Source organism: Malania oleifera, chromosome 13, assembly GCF_029873635.1.
Source record: "Malania oleifera isolate guangnan ecotype guangnan chromosome 13, ASM2987363v1, whole genome shotgun sequence".
Taxonomy (NCBI): domain Eukaryota; kingdom Viridiplantae; phylum Streptophyta; class Magnoliopsida; order Santalales; family Ximeniaceae; genus Malania; species Malania oleifera.
In genome coordinates, this window is record NC_080429.1 from 84,308,889 (window position 1) to 84,328,241 (window position 19,353).

The following is a 19,353-nucleotide window of genomic DNA, read 5'->3' on the forward strand; positions in this document are numbered from 1 at the left end:
TATGTATGGAACATCAGTTTAAGGGAGGGTTTGTTGAATAAATTAACAGCAGCCAATGTGTTTTACTAGTTAGCATGATATTAGTGGTGCCTAGAAATTGTTTAGCATAATGATAGTGATAGCATGATATTAGTGGTGTCTATTTTTGTGCTTGTAACTTTTCGTTTTTAATTTATATAATGATCATTCCCTGATTAATAAAGTTTTCAATTCAACTTTGTTTTCCCTTATTTTTAAATTTATTGTTTTCTTCTTCCATTATACATCATAGTCAATTTGACATTTCATTAATCATCCAGGTATTAACATCACTTTAGTTTGGTTATAATTGATAATCTTTGAATTAGATCAAGAGGATGAACTATTTAAGAATGTTATGTTAATGTTCGAATTTATTAAAATAATATACAGCTCAGACTAAATTATATCTCTGGTTTCTAATTATTCAAATAGTAATATAATATTTCGACATGTTTGAATGCATAAATTTTGACTTCGGTACTAAATATTAAAACTCGGATTCAAATTCAAGCCTCTCCCAGACTGCTCGCAAATCTCATGAACCTCACCACTGCAAACTTAAAACGCGTAGGATGAGTGATGACAGAGGAAAGAAACAGAGAATCTCTCATAAATAAACAACTGTTGGCAGTACTCATCTCCTTCTTCTTGCCACGTTTCTGTGTTAGTTCAAAGAAACGCCACTCTCTCTCCACTCACTCACCCTGCTAACCCAACTCTCTCCCTCTCTCTCTCTCTCTCTCTCTCTCTCTCTCTCCCTCTCTCTGCAGTTACTGAATTTTGACTTGGCAGTCTAGCTAGAATTTTGCAAGAAAAATTAAAATTACCAAAGCCGTTTTACCATTTTTGTTGAACTCCTACTGCAATGGGCCGGGAGAGACAGTGCAAGCCAGTCGCTAAACCCCATCGACAGATCGAAAATGGGAACAGAGGTCTGAATACTGTAACGGAACAATATCCATGCGCCCTTCACTCCCCACCACGTGGCTTCTCCCATGTCCATTGCCATCATCAATCCAACTCAGATCCTCCACTCCCACCTCCACCCCCACCCCCACCCCCACCCCCCGTCCTTCTTTATCCCTTCTCTCTCTCGAGAGTTCTCTAGGGTACTTCAAGTTTTGCTCATGCAAATCAGAAAAACCAAGTAAGCTTTTCTGGGTCTGTCAATTTTATTCTCCCCTTTAAGTGTTCGTCTTTGTCATGATCTTTTCAGCTGCATTTTTTCAGTTGGGCATGGTGATTTCATGCTGAAATTCTAGGTTTATTAGAAAACTGAGTAAGCTTTTCTGGGTTTGTCAATTTCGTTCTCCCCTTTTAGTCTTTGCCATTGTCATGATCTCTTCAGTTACCATTTTTTTTCAGTTGGCTATGGTGATCTCATGCTTAAAATATAGGTTCTACAATCTAAACTTTTGTGGCTTCTCGAAACAGGAATAGCTAGCTAGAAGAAGTTGATTTCTGCAATGGGTCAAGTGAACGAAGGCGGGTTTGGTGGATTTCAGCTTTTCATGGGAGAGGGAGAGGACCCAAGAAACGAGTTCTCCAATGCCGACGAAGTAGACCTCAATCTCAGGCTCTCTTTGACGGGAACTTCCAACGAAAAACCCACGTTCCGGTCCTCTTCTCCGTTGCCCGGAAAACTGGCTGTGAGCGGGTTTGATGTCCAAGGCAACCCTCGGCTGCTGCCCCTGCTGCCGCCCGCGGCGCCGCCGCCGCAGCGTTCGTTTGTGTCGATGCTCCAGTCTTACTCTCTGCCTCCCCCGGCAGAGCGGGGGCAGAGGAGGTTTGCGGAGTTGCCGCCGCTGCGGAGAGTAGAGCCAAAGATGGGAATGCTGCAGGGGCCGATGGTGCATTTGGTGGCTCCACCGCCGGAATTGCCGACTTGGCCCGCAGCTACTGCCGCTAGAAATGTCGCACTCTCTCGCGCCCTTCAAAACATCAGCACCCACGGAGATGCATCCAGGATCCCATCAATTGAAGGTTTATTTATTTATTAATTTATCTGCTAACATCCTTATTTTTAAAATCTTTATTCTGTTTTTTCTCTCCTTTATCTCGATTGATTTGCTCCGTTTGTAGATTTAATTTCTATATTTGCAAATTCTGTCATATATGCGTGACTTGTTTTCATCTACTTGTATTGGTTGGGAACTTTATTTCCTGTTATTGCTTCAATGCGCCTCTCTATACAATGGTCTTTTACGTTCTAAATGGTTTTCTAAATTGCTTTTTTCTTAAAGAAATATTTTTGGTGTGTTCATTCTGTGTTCGGATTCTGAGAAAACCTATTGCCAGCGAAAGTAGTAAACAGGAAAAGATCAGGAAAAGGACTTCTTTTTGCCTGGCCTATGTGATTGGCTTCTGTGCAGGCTTGGTAACTGAGACAAGCCTGTGAGATGCATGTGAGACCTAAGAAACCAGGGATCCCTTGTGGTTGGGACAATTTAACCAAGCACCGTCCATATGCACAGATGATTTGTGAACTCTAAGCTTGTGAACAGAATCTGCAAATGATGGCTCTTAAATCTTGAGTTATGTCGCAACGATAAGGCCAAGTTTGGGGTGAGTCATCGGCTCAGATGTCCCATATCAAGTGGACACCAATGATAGAATTTCTGCGATAGGTGTCCCGAAGATAAATGGTCAACATATCGTCGAGTTCTTCCGTTATCCAACATAAAAAATAAAAAATATATCGAGTTTACTGAGTTGAACTTCGAACTTAATTGCAAATGGACAAAAATAAAAAGCAAAAAAGGCATCTAGAAACCGACACAAAATGTAAACCGACCACGTGTCAAATTTTTCCCCCGATAGGCAATCGTAATTTTTTTAAACATGTTATTCGAATAGTGTAGGGTCCAAAATATTACACCCTGGTTCACATGAATGTTGGATAGAATTGGAGATATGAAAAATGTCAGAACTCACCGGGTGTCATCTAGTTTTTGCCGTTTATAATCTCTTGAAATGATTGTGTTTATTAAGAGTTCATGTAATTATCCAGTGAGTTGCAATGAATGATACAGCTACATCCAACTCTCCATTGTACCCAGTCTCTTTTTTCCTAACTCTCTGTTGTACACAATCTTTTCAATTTTCTTGTGCATGTGCTGCTTCATTTGTAGATTAGATTACTCACTACAGACAGAAGCCAACTCCTAACTAGTGCGATTGATTCTATATATGCATGTTTATGCATGTATGTATTTATATATGTATGATTGACAATCTGTTTAAATATAGACTTAGTATTTCAAGGTAGTAAAAAAAAATAATGTTCATGTTTTGAGGAGCTAGCCCCTATATAAATCCATGTGTAATTCAACTCCATTTTTAAAAAAAAAAATATTCCATGTATATGGCCCATATTATTGTTCCTAGAGGGCTAGAAGTTCACTAATGTTTGGTCCATGGGCAACATGGTAAAAAAGGTTGATTGGGAAACTGGGATTCCCAGATTATGAGAAAAGTGATGGTCTATTACAGAGAAATTACAAGAAAGTGATTTTTACTAATGCTCTTTAAGACCTTTGATGAAGTATCTGGGTGTCTAAGGTGAGTTCAGCTCATTTTCTTTGTGTTAATACTACAACTAAGTAATCGCCAAAAGAAGAAAGAAATCAGCCAGCACAACAGCTGTCTGTTTTCCATTCATGTGGGTCAACAACTTTAAGCTCCAACTATCGTATTGCCAAAATATGACACTTTGTTCTTTTTATTTTTTTCTTTTTGGTCAATTGAAAGGCTCACGGGGCCTGGGCTACGCGACAAGGTAGCCTTTCCTATCCCTAATTCCTAAACTCTTCCCACCCCTTCTCAAGGCTTGAACATGAAACCTCCGGTTGATGTCTCGTGCTGATCCCATTGCCCTTAGGTCATGACCAAACCCGGGGATGAAATAATTTTCTATAAACCAAATACTGATACAAAGGAAAGCCATGGACTCCCATAAATGATGAGAGTCCCTTAAACAAACATTGACCAAACAAAGAAAACTAGCAGGTGAGCAACAAAAGGAAAACCTCACTTCTTGAACTTACATGAATTGGAGCACTAGCATTTTTGAGACAGTTCCGAGCAAAAAGTGTTCACTTATCTTCATAATTTAGTCGTAATTTTCATATTTGTTGAACTCTTTATTTTCTATTAATTCTTATAAAATTTTAAGTTTTTTCAAAGATTGTTTCTCTTTTACATTATGAGTTTTTATAGTTGAAGATAGATTATTTACGCTATACCAGATTTGAATAAAGGCATACAAACCTCCATTTCTTTTACTGCAGTGTAAAATATTCGTCTTATGTTTTTTTCTTTATTAAGAGTGCCTAGGCCTCTTGATCATTGGAGATGCTCAGCAGCATGGAATATACGATCTTAATATGATTTCTATGTTTGGAAATCACATTATAGTAATATTCTGTGACACATATTTAAGTTGCAGATGTCATCGAACTTCCCTATTGCCTTTAGGTCTTGCAGCTGTAAAAATGAACGTGAAGACGCGGTCAGATTTCTTTCATATAATAAGGTCAGAGTGTCATTTCATTCCTCGTGAGCTCCCCGAAGGGGAAGAGCTCTAAGATTTATTTCCAAATCAAGATATGGATGCATGGATCCATGTATGTGTGAGTGTGGGCTATAGCCTCCACTCAATTGATCAAAAACTCCTTACAGTATATATGTAAATAGTCTTAAAACAATTGGTTTATGTGGAATTGCACCCACTCAACTTGTTTTTACATGGGGTCTAAGTTGCAATCATAAAATTCGGGTGCTATTTCAAATATATATATATGCAAGGAAATTCAATTGAGTAAACCCAATATAGTTTTAAAAAAGTGACTTTTTATTTTTTTTAATTAGTACTTTAATGTTATGTCTGGATTGATATTATAAGACTTCATAATTATAAATGAATAATTGTACAAAATTAGTCTTATAAATTAGAAAAATTTAATAATTCTTTAAGATTGGGAGTCTCAGTCCCCACTGAACGTAGGTCCTAGATCTGCCACTGCATAGATGACTAGTTTAGTCAACTGATCCCACAGAGCCAGTCAACCAGTTCAACAAAGAATTTGAATCCTGCATCTGAACTCGGAGAAAAAACCAGGGGATTTAAATAGAAAAGATTTGGAGTGTTAAGGAAAAGATAAAAGCTTAATCTAAAGATTATTCAAAAGGTATATTCCAGTGCCAAGGTCATGACTTTCCAAGTTGAAACAATCAATAAAATATTGAAATTATTGCATAATTATATGTGCAACAAAAAGAATCTTATGAATGTAGTGTATAACATCGACATATACAAAAACAGCCACAGCAGTCAGCACACTTGTACCTTTATAAGGATAGGATGCTACTTCCATCTGTTCTTTTTTCCTTTTTTCTTCTGAGTAGAGAACAATCATGGCATGGACTCTCTGGAGAAGTTACTAGCAATGTTACTGATGAACTGTTTTCATCTCAAATGCAAAGTGCTAAACCTTTAAAGGGGACTGATCAGCCGGAATATCATTATTATAGTGCTGCACATCTATGTTGCTGAAGGAGGGAGGGATTTTATGCAAAATGCCCACCCCCCCCCCCCCCCCTGCCAATTTCAAAGCCTGCTTGCAAATTCTATTGTGAAAGTATTGGCTTGCCTTGAGCTGTATCTGTTTTCACTTCTTTCTTTGTTTTTTCACACTACGGATGTATTGATTAAAGCCTACCTCTATACAGGACAGGGGAGTTCTGCTGTGACAACTGCTTTCTTTTCTCAGTCATTTCCGGAATGGGGTCACCCAGAATACTATGTTATGCCGGTTGCAGCAGCAAATGGGAGATTCATTAAGCCTCCTGAAATTGAGCAAGGGAATCCATTCAAGAAAGCTAAGATTTCAGGCTACAACATGCAAGAAAGTGGGTTGGAAGTGATGAAGCAGATGCCTAGTGTGACAACAATAGGGCAAGGTCCGAATGGAAGAAGAATAGAAGGGTTTCTATACAGATACTTGAAAGGTCAGATAAGTATAGTGTGTGTTTGCCATGGCCAATTTTTCTCTCCAGAAGAATTTGTCAAGCATGCTGGCGGCGATGACGTGCCAAACCCCATGAGGCATATTAGTGTCTCCCCCACCTACAATTCTAATTCACTGTGATGCTGAGTTTTTCAGCCACTGTGAAGGTGTTAGTTGGGGAAGGACATGGAAAGTCCAAATTCAATGTCGTCTTTTTTTCTTTTTTCAGCCAGTTTGCATGCAACTGTGTGCAGATTTTCTTTAAATTTCTCTCTTGCAATGACTCTCGTAGAATGAACTATTTTTATTTGCAAGAAATATTAGATGATGTTATTGTGATGGAGAAATTATTTGCGTCACCTAACTATGTTACATTTTAGACAATAAAGATACATTGGATTTTGAATGATTCTGAATTAAAATGATCAATTAAGTCAAACTTTCTTAGAATCATTCAAATTTAATTATAAAATGTGACATAGTTAGGCAGTCTAACCTAACAATTTCTTGTTGTGATGGTTATTATACCAGTCGAAAGCAGATTTCCTTTATTTCTTGTTTGTTGGATTGTCATTTTCTGTTTTGGTTCATCATTAAGGTTTATAACGTAATTTTGGATATTACAGATATTTTAGGATTATGGTTGTGAAAACCTGTAGTAGGGCTCATATTATGTATATGAAGGACTTAGATCTTAATTTCTATTTGTTTGCTTGGCTATGGAATTCAAGGCCGTAAGCATGCGCTTAGAAAATGTAATCAAAACCTATTTTTTAAACTAATTGTGTGATGGAGAACCACCAGTGGTGAATTTTATATGTTTTCGTTGTAGCTAGGATTTTTTTTTTTTTTTGGGGGAAAATATATATGGTTATTTTAGAAATTTAGTTAGTTTAGGGTTATTTTATATTTTTTATTTTAGGTGGCGTTATTTTGTAATATTTATGTTAGTTGTAGTATTGGGTATAAATTCTTTCTTGGTAATGTACTAGACAATTATCATTTGAATATGTTCCCATAACTATTTTTCCCTTCCTCCTCCTCCTTCTTCTTCCTCCTCCTCTCTTTCTTTTTTTTTTTTTTTTTTTTGATATTTCCATTCTCTACTCTGTTTCTAATCCCCCTGTTCTAGCGGTGGCATCTTCTTTCCCTCTCCTTTTCTTCCTTCTACTTCTCTACTATAATTCTCTCAAAGTTCTCCCTCTATGTTTGATATTCAATTGACTTCCTACACCTCTATGTTGGGTGGTTTAGGGTCCTCTCAACCCCAAAAGTTGGCTCAAGGAGTGAGGCTTTTCCTTTTATACTTAATAATTGACCACCAGACTCTTTCGCAATCGATGTGGGATAACCCAACAATCATCCCCTCACACATCGGGATCTCTCCTAGCAAGGCATTGGGGTCTCTCACGGCAAGGCAACCATCAAGGTCTCCCCTGACACAACATACAAGGGAGAATATTGTTGAACCAGACTCTAATATCAGTGTTGGGTGGTCTAAGGTCTTTTCATCCCCAAAAGCTAGCTCAAGGGGCAAGTCGTTCCCTCACACTTAATAACTAACCACCAGCCCTTTCCACAACCAATATGTGATAACCCAACACTTTGCACCTATCAAAGCCACAAACTAGAACTTTCATTTCTAAGACACGGATATCTCGCTCTCTTTAAGGAGATTCAAGGCCTATGCGATTATTTGACTTAGCCCATGAACCGGTGCAGCAAAACTCCTCAAGATTTGTCTCCCCTAGGATACAACAACCCGATTTGAATCATATGACTCTCTTTAATTTTGCACAAATGGAGAAGTCCAAAGCTCCAGTAAAAACATCTTTCTTTGCTTTTCAAACTTTTTTGACTCAAAAGAAGGATTTTTTTTTTTTTTTTTTAAGGAAGGGCGGTACCTCCATTTATTTATTGATAAACCCTCACTTTTGGCGGAGGAATACCGTGGTTACAAGACAATCAATGAGAGATAACAAAAGACAAACGTTAAAAATCTCTCAAAGAACAACACCAACATCCAGCCAAAATCGGGTTACAAGTCCAAACAAAACAAAACAAATTAGGACCTACAAAACAAAACTCACACAACATAACAAAACAAAAGAAAAACAGCAAAAAGCATGAGTAAAAACCAAAAGATATCAGCTAAACATACCTCATATAAGCCATACCCATTTTCTCCAATTTATACAAACCATTGCTAACTTTAGGGAGTTGACTACTATTTGTAAACAAACTATTCCTCCCCATAGCACCTTGTCGAGCCAAGGCATCTGCTACTTTGTTCCCTTCTCTATACGAATGATTTATCGAAAAATCCACTCCATCCAATAAACCAATAAGCTGCTCCCAAAAATCCCACAAATACCACTATGAGCACTTCCTGACTCTAATCCAATTAACTACAATATTCGAATCACATTCAATATCGATACAGGTATGACCCAATTATTTGCAAATCTTTATTTCTTCCAACACAGCTCTCAATTCAGCTTCATTATTTGAACAAGAACCAAAATATTTTGAAAAACCAAATACAAAAGAACCTATATGGTCTCTAAGGATGCCACCACCACCCGCCGGCCCTGGGTTCCCCAGGCTGCTCCCATCCAAGTTTAGTTTCAACCTCCCTTGCCTTGGTTTTAGCCATCTTACACTTTGTATAGTTTTAATTCTTTTATTCACAATTTGCACTTCCAGATTCTGCAAAATCCGAAAATCAGCATCCTTTAACTGAACCATTTCTATCATGTTCCTACTCAAAACCCCCACCCAATACTTAATGGAGAGCCACACATCAGTACTACTCTCTAATTTTCCTCCCATTCTAGCCACACATCTCCTTCTCCACAGCCTCCAAACTATTAAACAAGGAATCAAACCCATCAATGAACCCAATTGAGAGAACCTAGAAGCCCTATTAAACCACATTTGAACTCTTTCTTTCCAACTTTGTTGCCTAAGGAAAGGAACACCTACCTCCACCGAAACCTTCCTCCAAACCTCAGAAGCAAGGTCTCCCTTATTTAACACATGCTCCAAATCTTCTGATTGTCTCATCTCATAACAATTACATGCCGAAACCAGAGAAACCCCCACCCTTCTCACCTTTTCATCAACACTTAGGCACTCAAAAGGAGCCTTCCACATACAAATAGAAATTTTCTTCAGTAACCATTTGTTCCAAACCCACTTAGCCCAATCAAATTTTGGAGCTCTTACTCTGATAACATCCCATGCGGATTTTGTATTAAAGCAGCCATCCTTTTCCGGGAGCCATAACAGAATGTCCGAAAAATTTCTAAGATTTCCCACCTTTTTCATCACTTCATCCGCTTTATTATACCCTAGAATCCTCTGCAAATTTTCCACATCCCACGCATTGTTGATAACTAAATCTTTTAATTTGATATGAGATTGTGCATCATTTGGACAATTTGCATACAAAGGTCCCGAATCTAGAAACTTATCATACCACAATTTTACATCTCCTTCTCTAACCTTCCACTTAGATTTACTTAATAGATCAGGCATACCTTGCAGAACTTTCCTCCAAAAGGAAGAATCTGATCCATGTGATCTACAAAGAGCAATATGTCCTCCTTTCACATATTTAGCTTTAAAAAATCTAGCCCATAAAGAATTCTGCGTTAATAAATGCCAACCAAACTTCATGAATAAATACCGTTGCACTTCCGAAATGTCCCTTACTCCAATGCCCCCTTCCTCCATAGGAACACACAAATTCTTCCAAGCCCTCCATTTCATTTTTTCTTTTCCATCCTTAAATCCCCAGAAAAAAGAAGCAAACATACCTTGAATCTTTTTGATCACCAGTTTCGGTACATTTATAACAGCTAACAGATGCAATGACATACTTGAAAGCACATGCCTCAACAAAACAAGACGACCTCCTTGAGACAATAGTCTACTTTTCCAGCCCTCAACTCTCTTACTGATTTTTTGGATTAAAGGGTCAAAATGACAGCCTTTCAATTTACCATCCACTATTGGCACACCCAAATACGTAAAAGGAAATTTACCCTCAATAAAACCAGTCTTTTGAAGAATTTCTCCTTTCCTCTGGACACCCAACTTGTTTGAGAAAAAAATAGCTGATTTATCTTTATTCACCATTTGGCCAGTCCAGTTTTCATACTCCTTAATCACCTCCATTAATTGACTAACAGATTTTTTTCCAACATTAGCAAAAACAACGACATCATCCGCATACATTAAATGCGATATAATAGGTGCACCACACGGGTGTGCAAATGGTAAAATCCGCTTCTCGGACAACTTTTTTTGAATTAATTTAGAAAGAATTTCTTCCATGATGATGAAAATATACAGCGACAACGGATCCCCTTGCCTCAAACCCCTTTTTGACTTGAAGAAGCCTCTATAAGTGCCATGCATCATGACAGAAAACCATGGAGTGGAAATACAATTCTGAATCAACTTACAAAACCAGTTTGGAAAACCAAGAGCTTTAAAAATCTGATCTACCACCTGCCACTCCACTCGATGATACGCTTTGCTCATATCAATCTTTAGCATTATATTACCTCCTCTCACCCGCCTATGTAATAATTTTGTCATCTCTTGAGTAAGCGTTATATTTTCAAAAATACTCCTCCCTTTCACAAAAGCACCCTGTTCTAAAGAAATTAAATCACTCATCACCAACGAAAGCTTACCAACAAGGATTTTGGAGAAAATTTTATAAATTACATTACACAGTCTTATCGGCCGAAATTTATCAAAAGACTGAGGATCCTTTACCTTAGGAATAAGCACTATATAAGAGGAACAAAAATACCGAGGCAACATATCACCTCTGAAGAATTCTTTTACCGCATCCATCACATCATTTTTAATAATCTTCCAACAGGTAATATAAAAAGAAGACCCAAACCCATCAGGTCCTGGGCTACTATTCACAGAAATAGACGAAACAGTTTCATAAACCTCCTCCTCAGTTGGGTCTTCACTTAGCTGACCTATAGACTCCTCAGAAACTACCGACTGGATAATCTCTTCTAGGTTTGACCTTTGCACCGAACTATTTTGCCCTAAGAATTGCTCAAAATACTTCACAGCCCCATCATGAACCATCTGCATATTTTCTAACACCGAACCATCAGGAAGCGTCATTGAATTTACACAAGAATTTCGTCTCTTTTGCGTCATCACAGCATGGAAAAACTTTGAATTTTGATCCCCGTCTATCAACCATTTCACCTTTGCTTGTTGCGCCAATCGAACCTCTTCCCTTCTATACCAAACCTCCAATTCAGTTTTAGACACAAGGAACTCTTCTTCAACTGATTCCGAGTATTCTGTCTGCAGTAAATTCTCATAATTTTCCACCCTTTCCTCCAACTCTTGAATAAAACTACCAACACGACCGAAGATCTGTTTGTTCCACACCCTAAGCCTTTGTTTTAGCCTTTTTAATTTACCCGCCAATTTACACAATCCTGAATCTACCACAATGTGTTCTCTCCATGATGATTCAACCATTTCCAAAAAATCCCTATGTGACGTCCACATGTTCTGAAACCTAAACGGCGCTGGTCCATACCTCTCCATACTCGCACGCAGCTGTAATAAGATAGGTGAATGATCTGAAGTATTTCTTTTCAACAAAGAAGTCTTAGCTTCACCATATTTTATAGAAAAAACATTATTAATCAACACCCTGTCTAGTTTCGCCCAACTTCTTCTCAAACCTTGTTGGCCATTACACCATGAAAATTGACTTCTTTCGAATTTGAGGTCCAATAACCCACAACTATTAATACAACCATTGAATTCAGCCATAGACGAACCCAAGCGAGGTCTACCTCCCACCCTTTCCTCATCTGACCGAATTACATTAAAATCTCCCATAACAACCCAAGCCACGTCAACACTCGACATCCCCTGAAGCTGTTCCCATAAATCTCTTCTCTCAATATGATAACATTTAGCATATACAAAAGTAAGAAGCAAGGAGTCTCTATCATCTGTTACCAAAACTATCACACATTGATTTAAGGTACCCACCCAATCCACTTGAACATCATCTTTCCAGAACAACCAAATCTTTCCACCTTCCTCTACATTAGAGCAAAAGTTAGTAAATTGCAAATACATCGCCCACCTTTGTATCTTTTCTATATCTTGAAAAGGTTCCGAGACTGCCAAAATCGAAACTTTCTGATCCTTCATGATTTGTTTCAATCTTCTCCTCGACGTGCCCAACCCTCTTATATTCCAAAACATAATTTTTTCAATCATAGGTTCAACTTTTGAGGTACTGCCTTAGACCTCTTAGACTTTCTCACTTGTCCATCATTTTTCTTTATTCCTTCTGATTCACCCACTGTCACATTACCTGGATCAGAATAATATTCTTTTTGAGTATCAATGCAAACCTCCAAATCTCCCTCAGATACCACATCATAATTATCCCTCCACAATCCACCCTCCACTTCACCCTCTCTCTCATCCACTTCCTCCACTAAAACCAACTCTTCATCCTTATCCTTTTCAACTTTTCCCCTCCCGCCTTCATCAACAACTCCAATTTCCTGAACAGACCTAGAACAACCTCCCCGTTCTACCTGCACCCCTGCCTTCTGGTCTTTACAACGCTCGACTTTCTCTCCACTATTTTTCTCTACCAAATTAACTTCCTCCACTTTTTTAGTACCCACATTATTAATCTCATTCACAATTTCTTTATTTTTCTCAATCACCTTCGACGGATCATTCACGTTTCCATCCTTCTTCTCCTCCATCCGTTGTTCCTGACTCTTCAAAATAGGATCTTCCTCTTCAACTATCATATTCTCTTTTCTATTCACTTTTTTCCAAACCATCTCATCTACCTCCTTTCTCATACCTACCTTCCTTTTATCCTTAGACTTAACTCCAAACCGGCATACTACTTCAGTGTGACCTTGTCTACAACATTTGTTACAATAGAAACCCCTCTTCTCATATATTACCCTTTGCCAATTCTGTTTTTGTCCTACCATCAACGGAAAACCCTCCACAGGATCCTTCTGCAAATCCACTTCAACACATAATCTCGCACCCGTAGCTCGTGTTTAATATAACATGGCATTATCCGTTCCCAAGAATCTACCAAATCTTGTGGCCAAACTCTGTAAACAGTCCATTCTATATAAATGTAAAGGCAGACCTGGTAAGAAAATCCATTGAGGTGCGATTGATGGCTCCTTGTTGACATCAAAATTCACGGACCAATTAAAAAGCCGAAATTGGCACCCTGCCACCCATCTTCCTTCTCATGCCCATGCATGAATGTAGTCCTTTTCATTTACCAAATGCAACAGAACATGGTCCTTTTCATTTACCAAATGCAACAGAACATGGTAGTTATTCATGAAACTTATCATGGGGACTTCAGAGAGACCCCAAGATTGGATAATATGCCTTCGAAGGACATCAATAGACGGCCTTGCAGAAAGAAATTTAAGCACCAATGCAAACTTCAGATCCTCCGCAGCCTTTTTCATCTCCACATCTGACAAAACAAAACCTAATTCTCCATTAATTACTTCCGGTTTTCTCAATGGGATTTTGAATTTTGAAGATGGAATTGGCCTCTTCAAGGTTTCCGCAAACGATTTTCCCCCAACGAAACCTTCCCCCTTTTCGATCTTAACATCCCCCGAACTACTCCCTGTCTCCCGTATACTAGCATCGACACCTCCCCTCAACCCTCCGGTAACAGTTACCGAAGATGGTTCAGTCATGTCTAAAAAATAAGTTACTTGTTTTCCATATTGACCACCGAAAAGCGAATACAAATAATAAATAAAAAATAACAAATAAAAAATAAAAATAAAAAACCAAACCTGCAGTCCCGTAGATCTACGTCTGCCGTTCCCGTATGTTTCTTGTGCAAATTCGCCGGCTACGTCTTTTCCCTAACACTCCTCGCAACCACGCCGGAGCCAATCGCTGCCAACGCCGGAGGCAAAAACACTGTCGGAACTCCGTTGCTAGGAGACGCGAAACGCCGCTGCTGCAAGGCCAAATCTCCACTGGCGACGGCAAGGCAGTCCCACCCAATCTCCCGGAGATCCAAACGCGACGACTGGCGACGAGGCCACGCGAGCGACAGAGAATATGTCCAGCGACGGCAGCTCGCAAGAAACGAGAGCAACTGTCCGGCGAAGATGGCAGGCCAGGAGACGCGAGCGACAGAGACGTTCGGCGACGGCGGCTCCCAAAAACACGCGAGCAATAGTCCGGTGAAGGCGGCAGGCCAGAACACGCGAGCGACGAGTTAACGACGGCTCGCAAGGCAGTCCCACCCAATCTCCCGGAGATCCAGACGCGACGACTGGCGAACGAGGTCACGCGAGCGACAGAGATTACGTCCGGCGATGGCGGCTCGCAAGAAAACGCGAGCAACAGTTAGGGCACAAATTTTTCAAGTAGGTTCCCAGACTCAAAAGAAGGATGATATGATGAGAATGAAGAGAAGAAATTGACATGTTGTGCTAATGTCTTAAGGGTCTATTTGTAGGCACAAAATGAAATTCATTCTCCATGTACTTAATAAATGAGATGTATACATATTAAATAGATACACACCTAGATTTAAGATATATTCATATAATTAATTTTATGTATTTATGAAATACATGAATGAATGACCTAATTAAATATAGATACATAACCCAATCCAAGGTACATGCTCTCCAAGATAATAAATAAAATAATAATATTTAAAATACACTAACAATATAATTAATAAAATAATAATATTAAAAGACACTAAAAATTTCCCCCTCATTTTAATATTGTGTATGTACCATGCATGTAGAGAGTTTAACAATTAAAGATGAATAATTATGCATAATGAAGGTGTGCTCTGCATTGAACTTTCACTTAGTGACAATAATTTTTACTCTAGAACCGTAGTGGTCTCAGACTCGGACTATGACTGCTTAAGAGAAATAAAATATTACTGCTCACATATAATCATTCAGATGTTGATATAAGCTTTAATAGCTAGCACGTTTCGACCTTGTGTTAATCTCAATTTCATAAGCATATTTGAGAATAAGCTCAATTCTCATAAAGAGCGACCACACTCTCATGCTCACATAGGTGAAATCTGTCAAGGGTGCTCCTGTAACTCTAACACCCCACTCATAAGAGATACATATTATCATTAAGAGTTTTAAAAACTCAACCTCCTTCGTTATAGGATAAATGCACTTACATCAAGGAGATGAACTTAAAATAATAGTGCACTTCTTACGATCACCATATGATTTTTTATTCCCATTCAACACAATTATAGGATCTTTGGTCCTTGGGTTGGGTATCCTCATACGTGGTTCATAATTTTATGGGCTTTAATCCCATCCTTGATGTATTCCAAACCCTTTCTCTTGCTAAGGCCTTGGTTAATGAATCTACAAGATTTTCAAAAGATTTTATATAACTCGCATTAATGATGCCACTACTCAAATATAATCTCACGGTACTGCGTTTTCTTCTTATGGGTCTAGATTTACCTTTATAATAATGGTTATTAACTCTGCCAATTGCATCAATACTATCACAATTAATTAGGATAGGTGGTATTGGTTTTTCCCAAAATGGAATTTCATACAATATATCTCTCAATCAATTTGCTTCTTCACTAGCTGATGCTAAAGCAATAAGCTCAGCTTCCATAGTTGAGTTAGCAATAATTGTTTATTTTTTAGATTTCCAGCAAATAGCACCATCACCTAAACTAAAAATATAACCAGTGGTAGAGAGAGAATCACCTAACAAAATATTCCAATTAGCATCACAAAAACCTTAAAGTATAGCAGGATAGTAAAAAAATAAGCCATAATTTTTTATACCAATTAAATATTTCATTACACGTTCAAGAGCATTTCAGTGTTCTCTACCCGTCTTGATCGAAAATCTATTAAGTATCCTTACTGCATATGCAATGTCAGATCTAATAAAATCAGTTGCATATCTCAGGCTACCAATAATGCTTCTATATTCTTTTTGATTAACCACTTCGTTTTCATTATCAACATAAAATAAGTGATTAATAAGTGATTACTTGAATTAAAAGGAGTAGTAGCACGCTTGCACTTATTATAACCATAAAAAAAAATGTCAATGTAATGCGACTGATTAAGAAATATACCATTGCACGATTTTGTAATTTTCATGCCTAAAATAACATTAGCCACACTTAAATCTTTCATCTCAAAATGTTCTTGAGTATAGTTTTTATTTTATTTATGGCATGTAAATTTGAACAAAAAAATGAGCAAGTCATTCACATAGAAGCTTATAATATGTAAATCTCCAAGAATAATAGTTTTTGGCTCCTTAGAAGGAGTGTAAATCTTGAACCTAGACTTATTATAATAGACATGCCTATTAGCACTTGAGTCTGCCCACCACCCCTTAATACTATGGATCATATTTATATCAGTAAACATTGCCACAAATGGTTCCTTAACTATATTAGATTGAGGAATAGGCCCACATTTTCAAAATTTTCAAATTCGAGCAATATGCCCACTTTTGTCACAAACAAAACAAACATTGTTGTTTTTCTTGTTATGATTGTAAGGGGGTCCTTGGTTCAAATTATTTTGATTAGGGTTGCCCCTATTCATTTTGGGAGGTTTACTGTTATTTTTCATATTTATCCTCATAGGCTTTAATTGAGGGTTTTTAGGAAAAATACTTTTGGGCAAAGTATTATGTTCGGAAGCAATTAAATTTACCTTTGTGGTATTATCGTTATTGGTATTACCATTTTCTTGCATAATTGCATCTTGCCCTCTTGCCTCCTCCTCTACGCAAATTTGAGTGATCAAAGTTTCAAAAGACAAATCTTTTTGTTTGTGGCATATGCTCTTCTGGAATTCTCTCAAAGATGGAGGTAACTTGTCAATAATTTCAGCCACAACGAGATTGTCTCCAATATTGATCCCTTCCGGTGTAACCTCTGCCACAATCATTTGAAAGTCTTGTGCTTGCTCCACAATTGATTTTTCGTCCACCATTTGATAGCGAAAAATTGCGCTCCTGCCTCTTCAGTATCATACTTATTCTGTAAAACCTTCCAGATTTTTTTTTTTTGCGGAGAAGTAGTATCATAATAATCATAAAAAAGATCAGCTAAATAATTTAAAATGTAGTACCGACATTTATACTCATATTTTTCTTGTTGTTCCAATTTCTCATAGTGATCGACCAACTCATCTTCATTCACTATTTCGGTATCGATTTTTTTTTTTTTCGGATCCTTCTCGGTAAGAACAAAAGCAATTTTGAGGAGACTAAGGTAAAATGGTATCTTACCTTTCCATCTCTTGAAGTAGGCTCCTTTAAACTAAAAAGACTTGTTGAGATCACCAACATTTTCACCCGATTTCTTAACTGTAGGCTCCATATATTGAATTTCCTTAAAATTGCTAGGAAATCTAATAAAATAAAAACAATAAAACTTAAATACAAATATAAATACGATTTACAAATAGGCTGAGGCTCGATTATCTCGCTCTCTTTAAGGAGATTCTAGCCCTCTGTGGTTATTTGGCTTAGCCCACGAACTGGTGTAGTAGAACTCCTTAGACTTGTCTCCCCTATGATACAACAATCTAATTTGAATCGTATGACTCTCTTCAATTCTGCACAAATAGAGGAGTCCAAAGCTCCAGTAAAAACACATTTATTTGCGTGTCAAACTTTCTTGACTCAAAAGAAAGATCATATGATGAGAATGAAGAGAAGAGATTGATATATTGTACTAATGTCTTAAGGGTCTATTTATAGACACAAATTGACCCTTCATTCTTCATGTACTTAATAAATAAGATGTGTATATATTAAATAGATACACACCTAGATTTAAAATACATTCATATAATTAATTTTATGCATTTATGAAATACAACCAATCCAAGGTATATGCTCTTTTCAAGATAATAAATAAAATAATAATATTTAAAATAAACTAACAATATAATTAATAAAATAATAATATTAAAATACACAAACACAATTCGTTCCTATTCTTATGTTCTTCCTAGTGCATGCTATTGTACTGGTCTTCCTACGAAACTATGTCATATAAATAATTTCAAAAACTATTATTTTCCAACCATTAATTGTAAATTTTACAAAGGATTAATGCTTCATTGATTTTATGTAGTAACTATCCCATTTGACTAGTAGATTGGAGAGCAATTTCTCTAAATTCAAGTATCGAGCTTGGAGTTAACCTATTCGTGCGACCATTTTTATGATGTTATAATTACTACTTTTGCCCTAAATTTATAATCTAAATATTACTACTTCTTCTCCAATACTTTTAGAATCCTTATCATTTACAAAATTTTTGTATCTATGAGACGACCCAACAAATTATTCATGCTTTAGAATATAAACATCAAATTTTTTTTCTATAAAATTATATTCAAATTCTTCCCACATTTTATTAACTTTTTTCTCTTATTCGTCGAACCATATCTTCTGTTTTCCAAAGTCGATTCTTTTGTTTTTATGCTATTATTTCATTCATTTTCTTTTGTACCGACCCTTATAGAGGCGTCGAATTTTTTCTTCAATTAAAAGACTATTCTTTATGATTTTATCCTTCTCAATATTTTTACATCAGAACTTCTCCATTTCTATTTTTGTCAAACACCATTTATATAACTCATCTAGTATGTAATTATTATAATTCAACATTTTTATGCTTAAGGAAAATTGAGTTTTAAGCTTTGGCAGAAATAATTTGTATTTATGAGGGCTCGAGTTTCCCCCTATTGTCTTCTACAATTATTATTATTTCCTCACTCATTAAGTCATGAAGTTGTCTTATATCATTTATTTGTTGTAACTTATTTCTTTTATTAATTTTAATTTAACTTTAATATTTCATTGTATTATTATTCTATTATTTGTAATAAAAAAATATTATATTTTTTATTTAAAACAATTAGTAGATGAAATAATTTTCTTGCACCGCAATCGTCCGATCAAAATTTGTAATAGAGTTATGTTTGTTTGGAAAGGTAAATTCTTCTTTTATGTAAGAAATTAAATAAACATTTTTAAGTAATTCGACCTGATTAGCTAATTTCCAAATTTTTATTTAAAATTTAAGTAATTTTATTTTCATGTTTACTAAAACAAGAACTTGAGGGTAAAAATTTAATTTCAAAAAACAAGGGTCCGCGCCGACTTATAACGGTCCTATAACGGTCCTCATCTCTCCCTCTCTACATAAACCGAAGTCCAGTTCTCATCTGCC

At 36.9% G+C, this 19,353-nt stretch overlaps 1 protein-coding gene across 3 annotated transcripts; it reads left to right on the top strand.

Annotated features, from left to right (window-relative positions):
• Window positions 1-942: 942 nt before the first annotated feature.
• LOC131146625 (ninja-family protein Os03g0419100-like) lies at window positions 943-6,376 on the top strand. Of its 3 annotated transcripts, XM_058096334.1 has the most exons (4): window positions 1,021-1,168; window positions 1,252-1,300; window positions 1,456-2,004; window positions 5,752-6,376. In XM_058096334.1, exons 3-4 carry the CDS (start codon window positions 1,488-1,490, stop codon window positions 6,168-6,170), a joined length of 936 nt encoding a protein of 311 aa, XP_057952317.1. In that variant the 5' UTR covers window positions 1,021-1,168; window positions 1,252-1,300; window positions 1,456-1,487; the 3' UTR covers window positions 6,171-6,376. The 3 variants fall into 3 exon arrangements, with proteins under 3 accessions (XP_057952316.1, XP_057952317.1, XP_057952315.1); XM_058096333.1 differs by lacking the exon at window positions 1,252-1,300 and having other exon boundaries at window positions 943-1,168; XM_058096332.1 differs by lacking the exon at window positions 1,252-1,300 and having other exon boundaries at window positions 1,122-1,182.
• The last annotated feature ends 12,977 nt before the right edge of the window (window positions 6,377-19,353 follow it).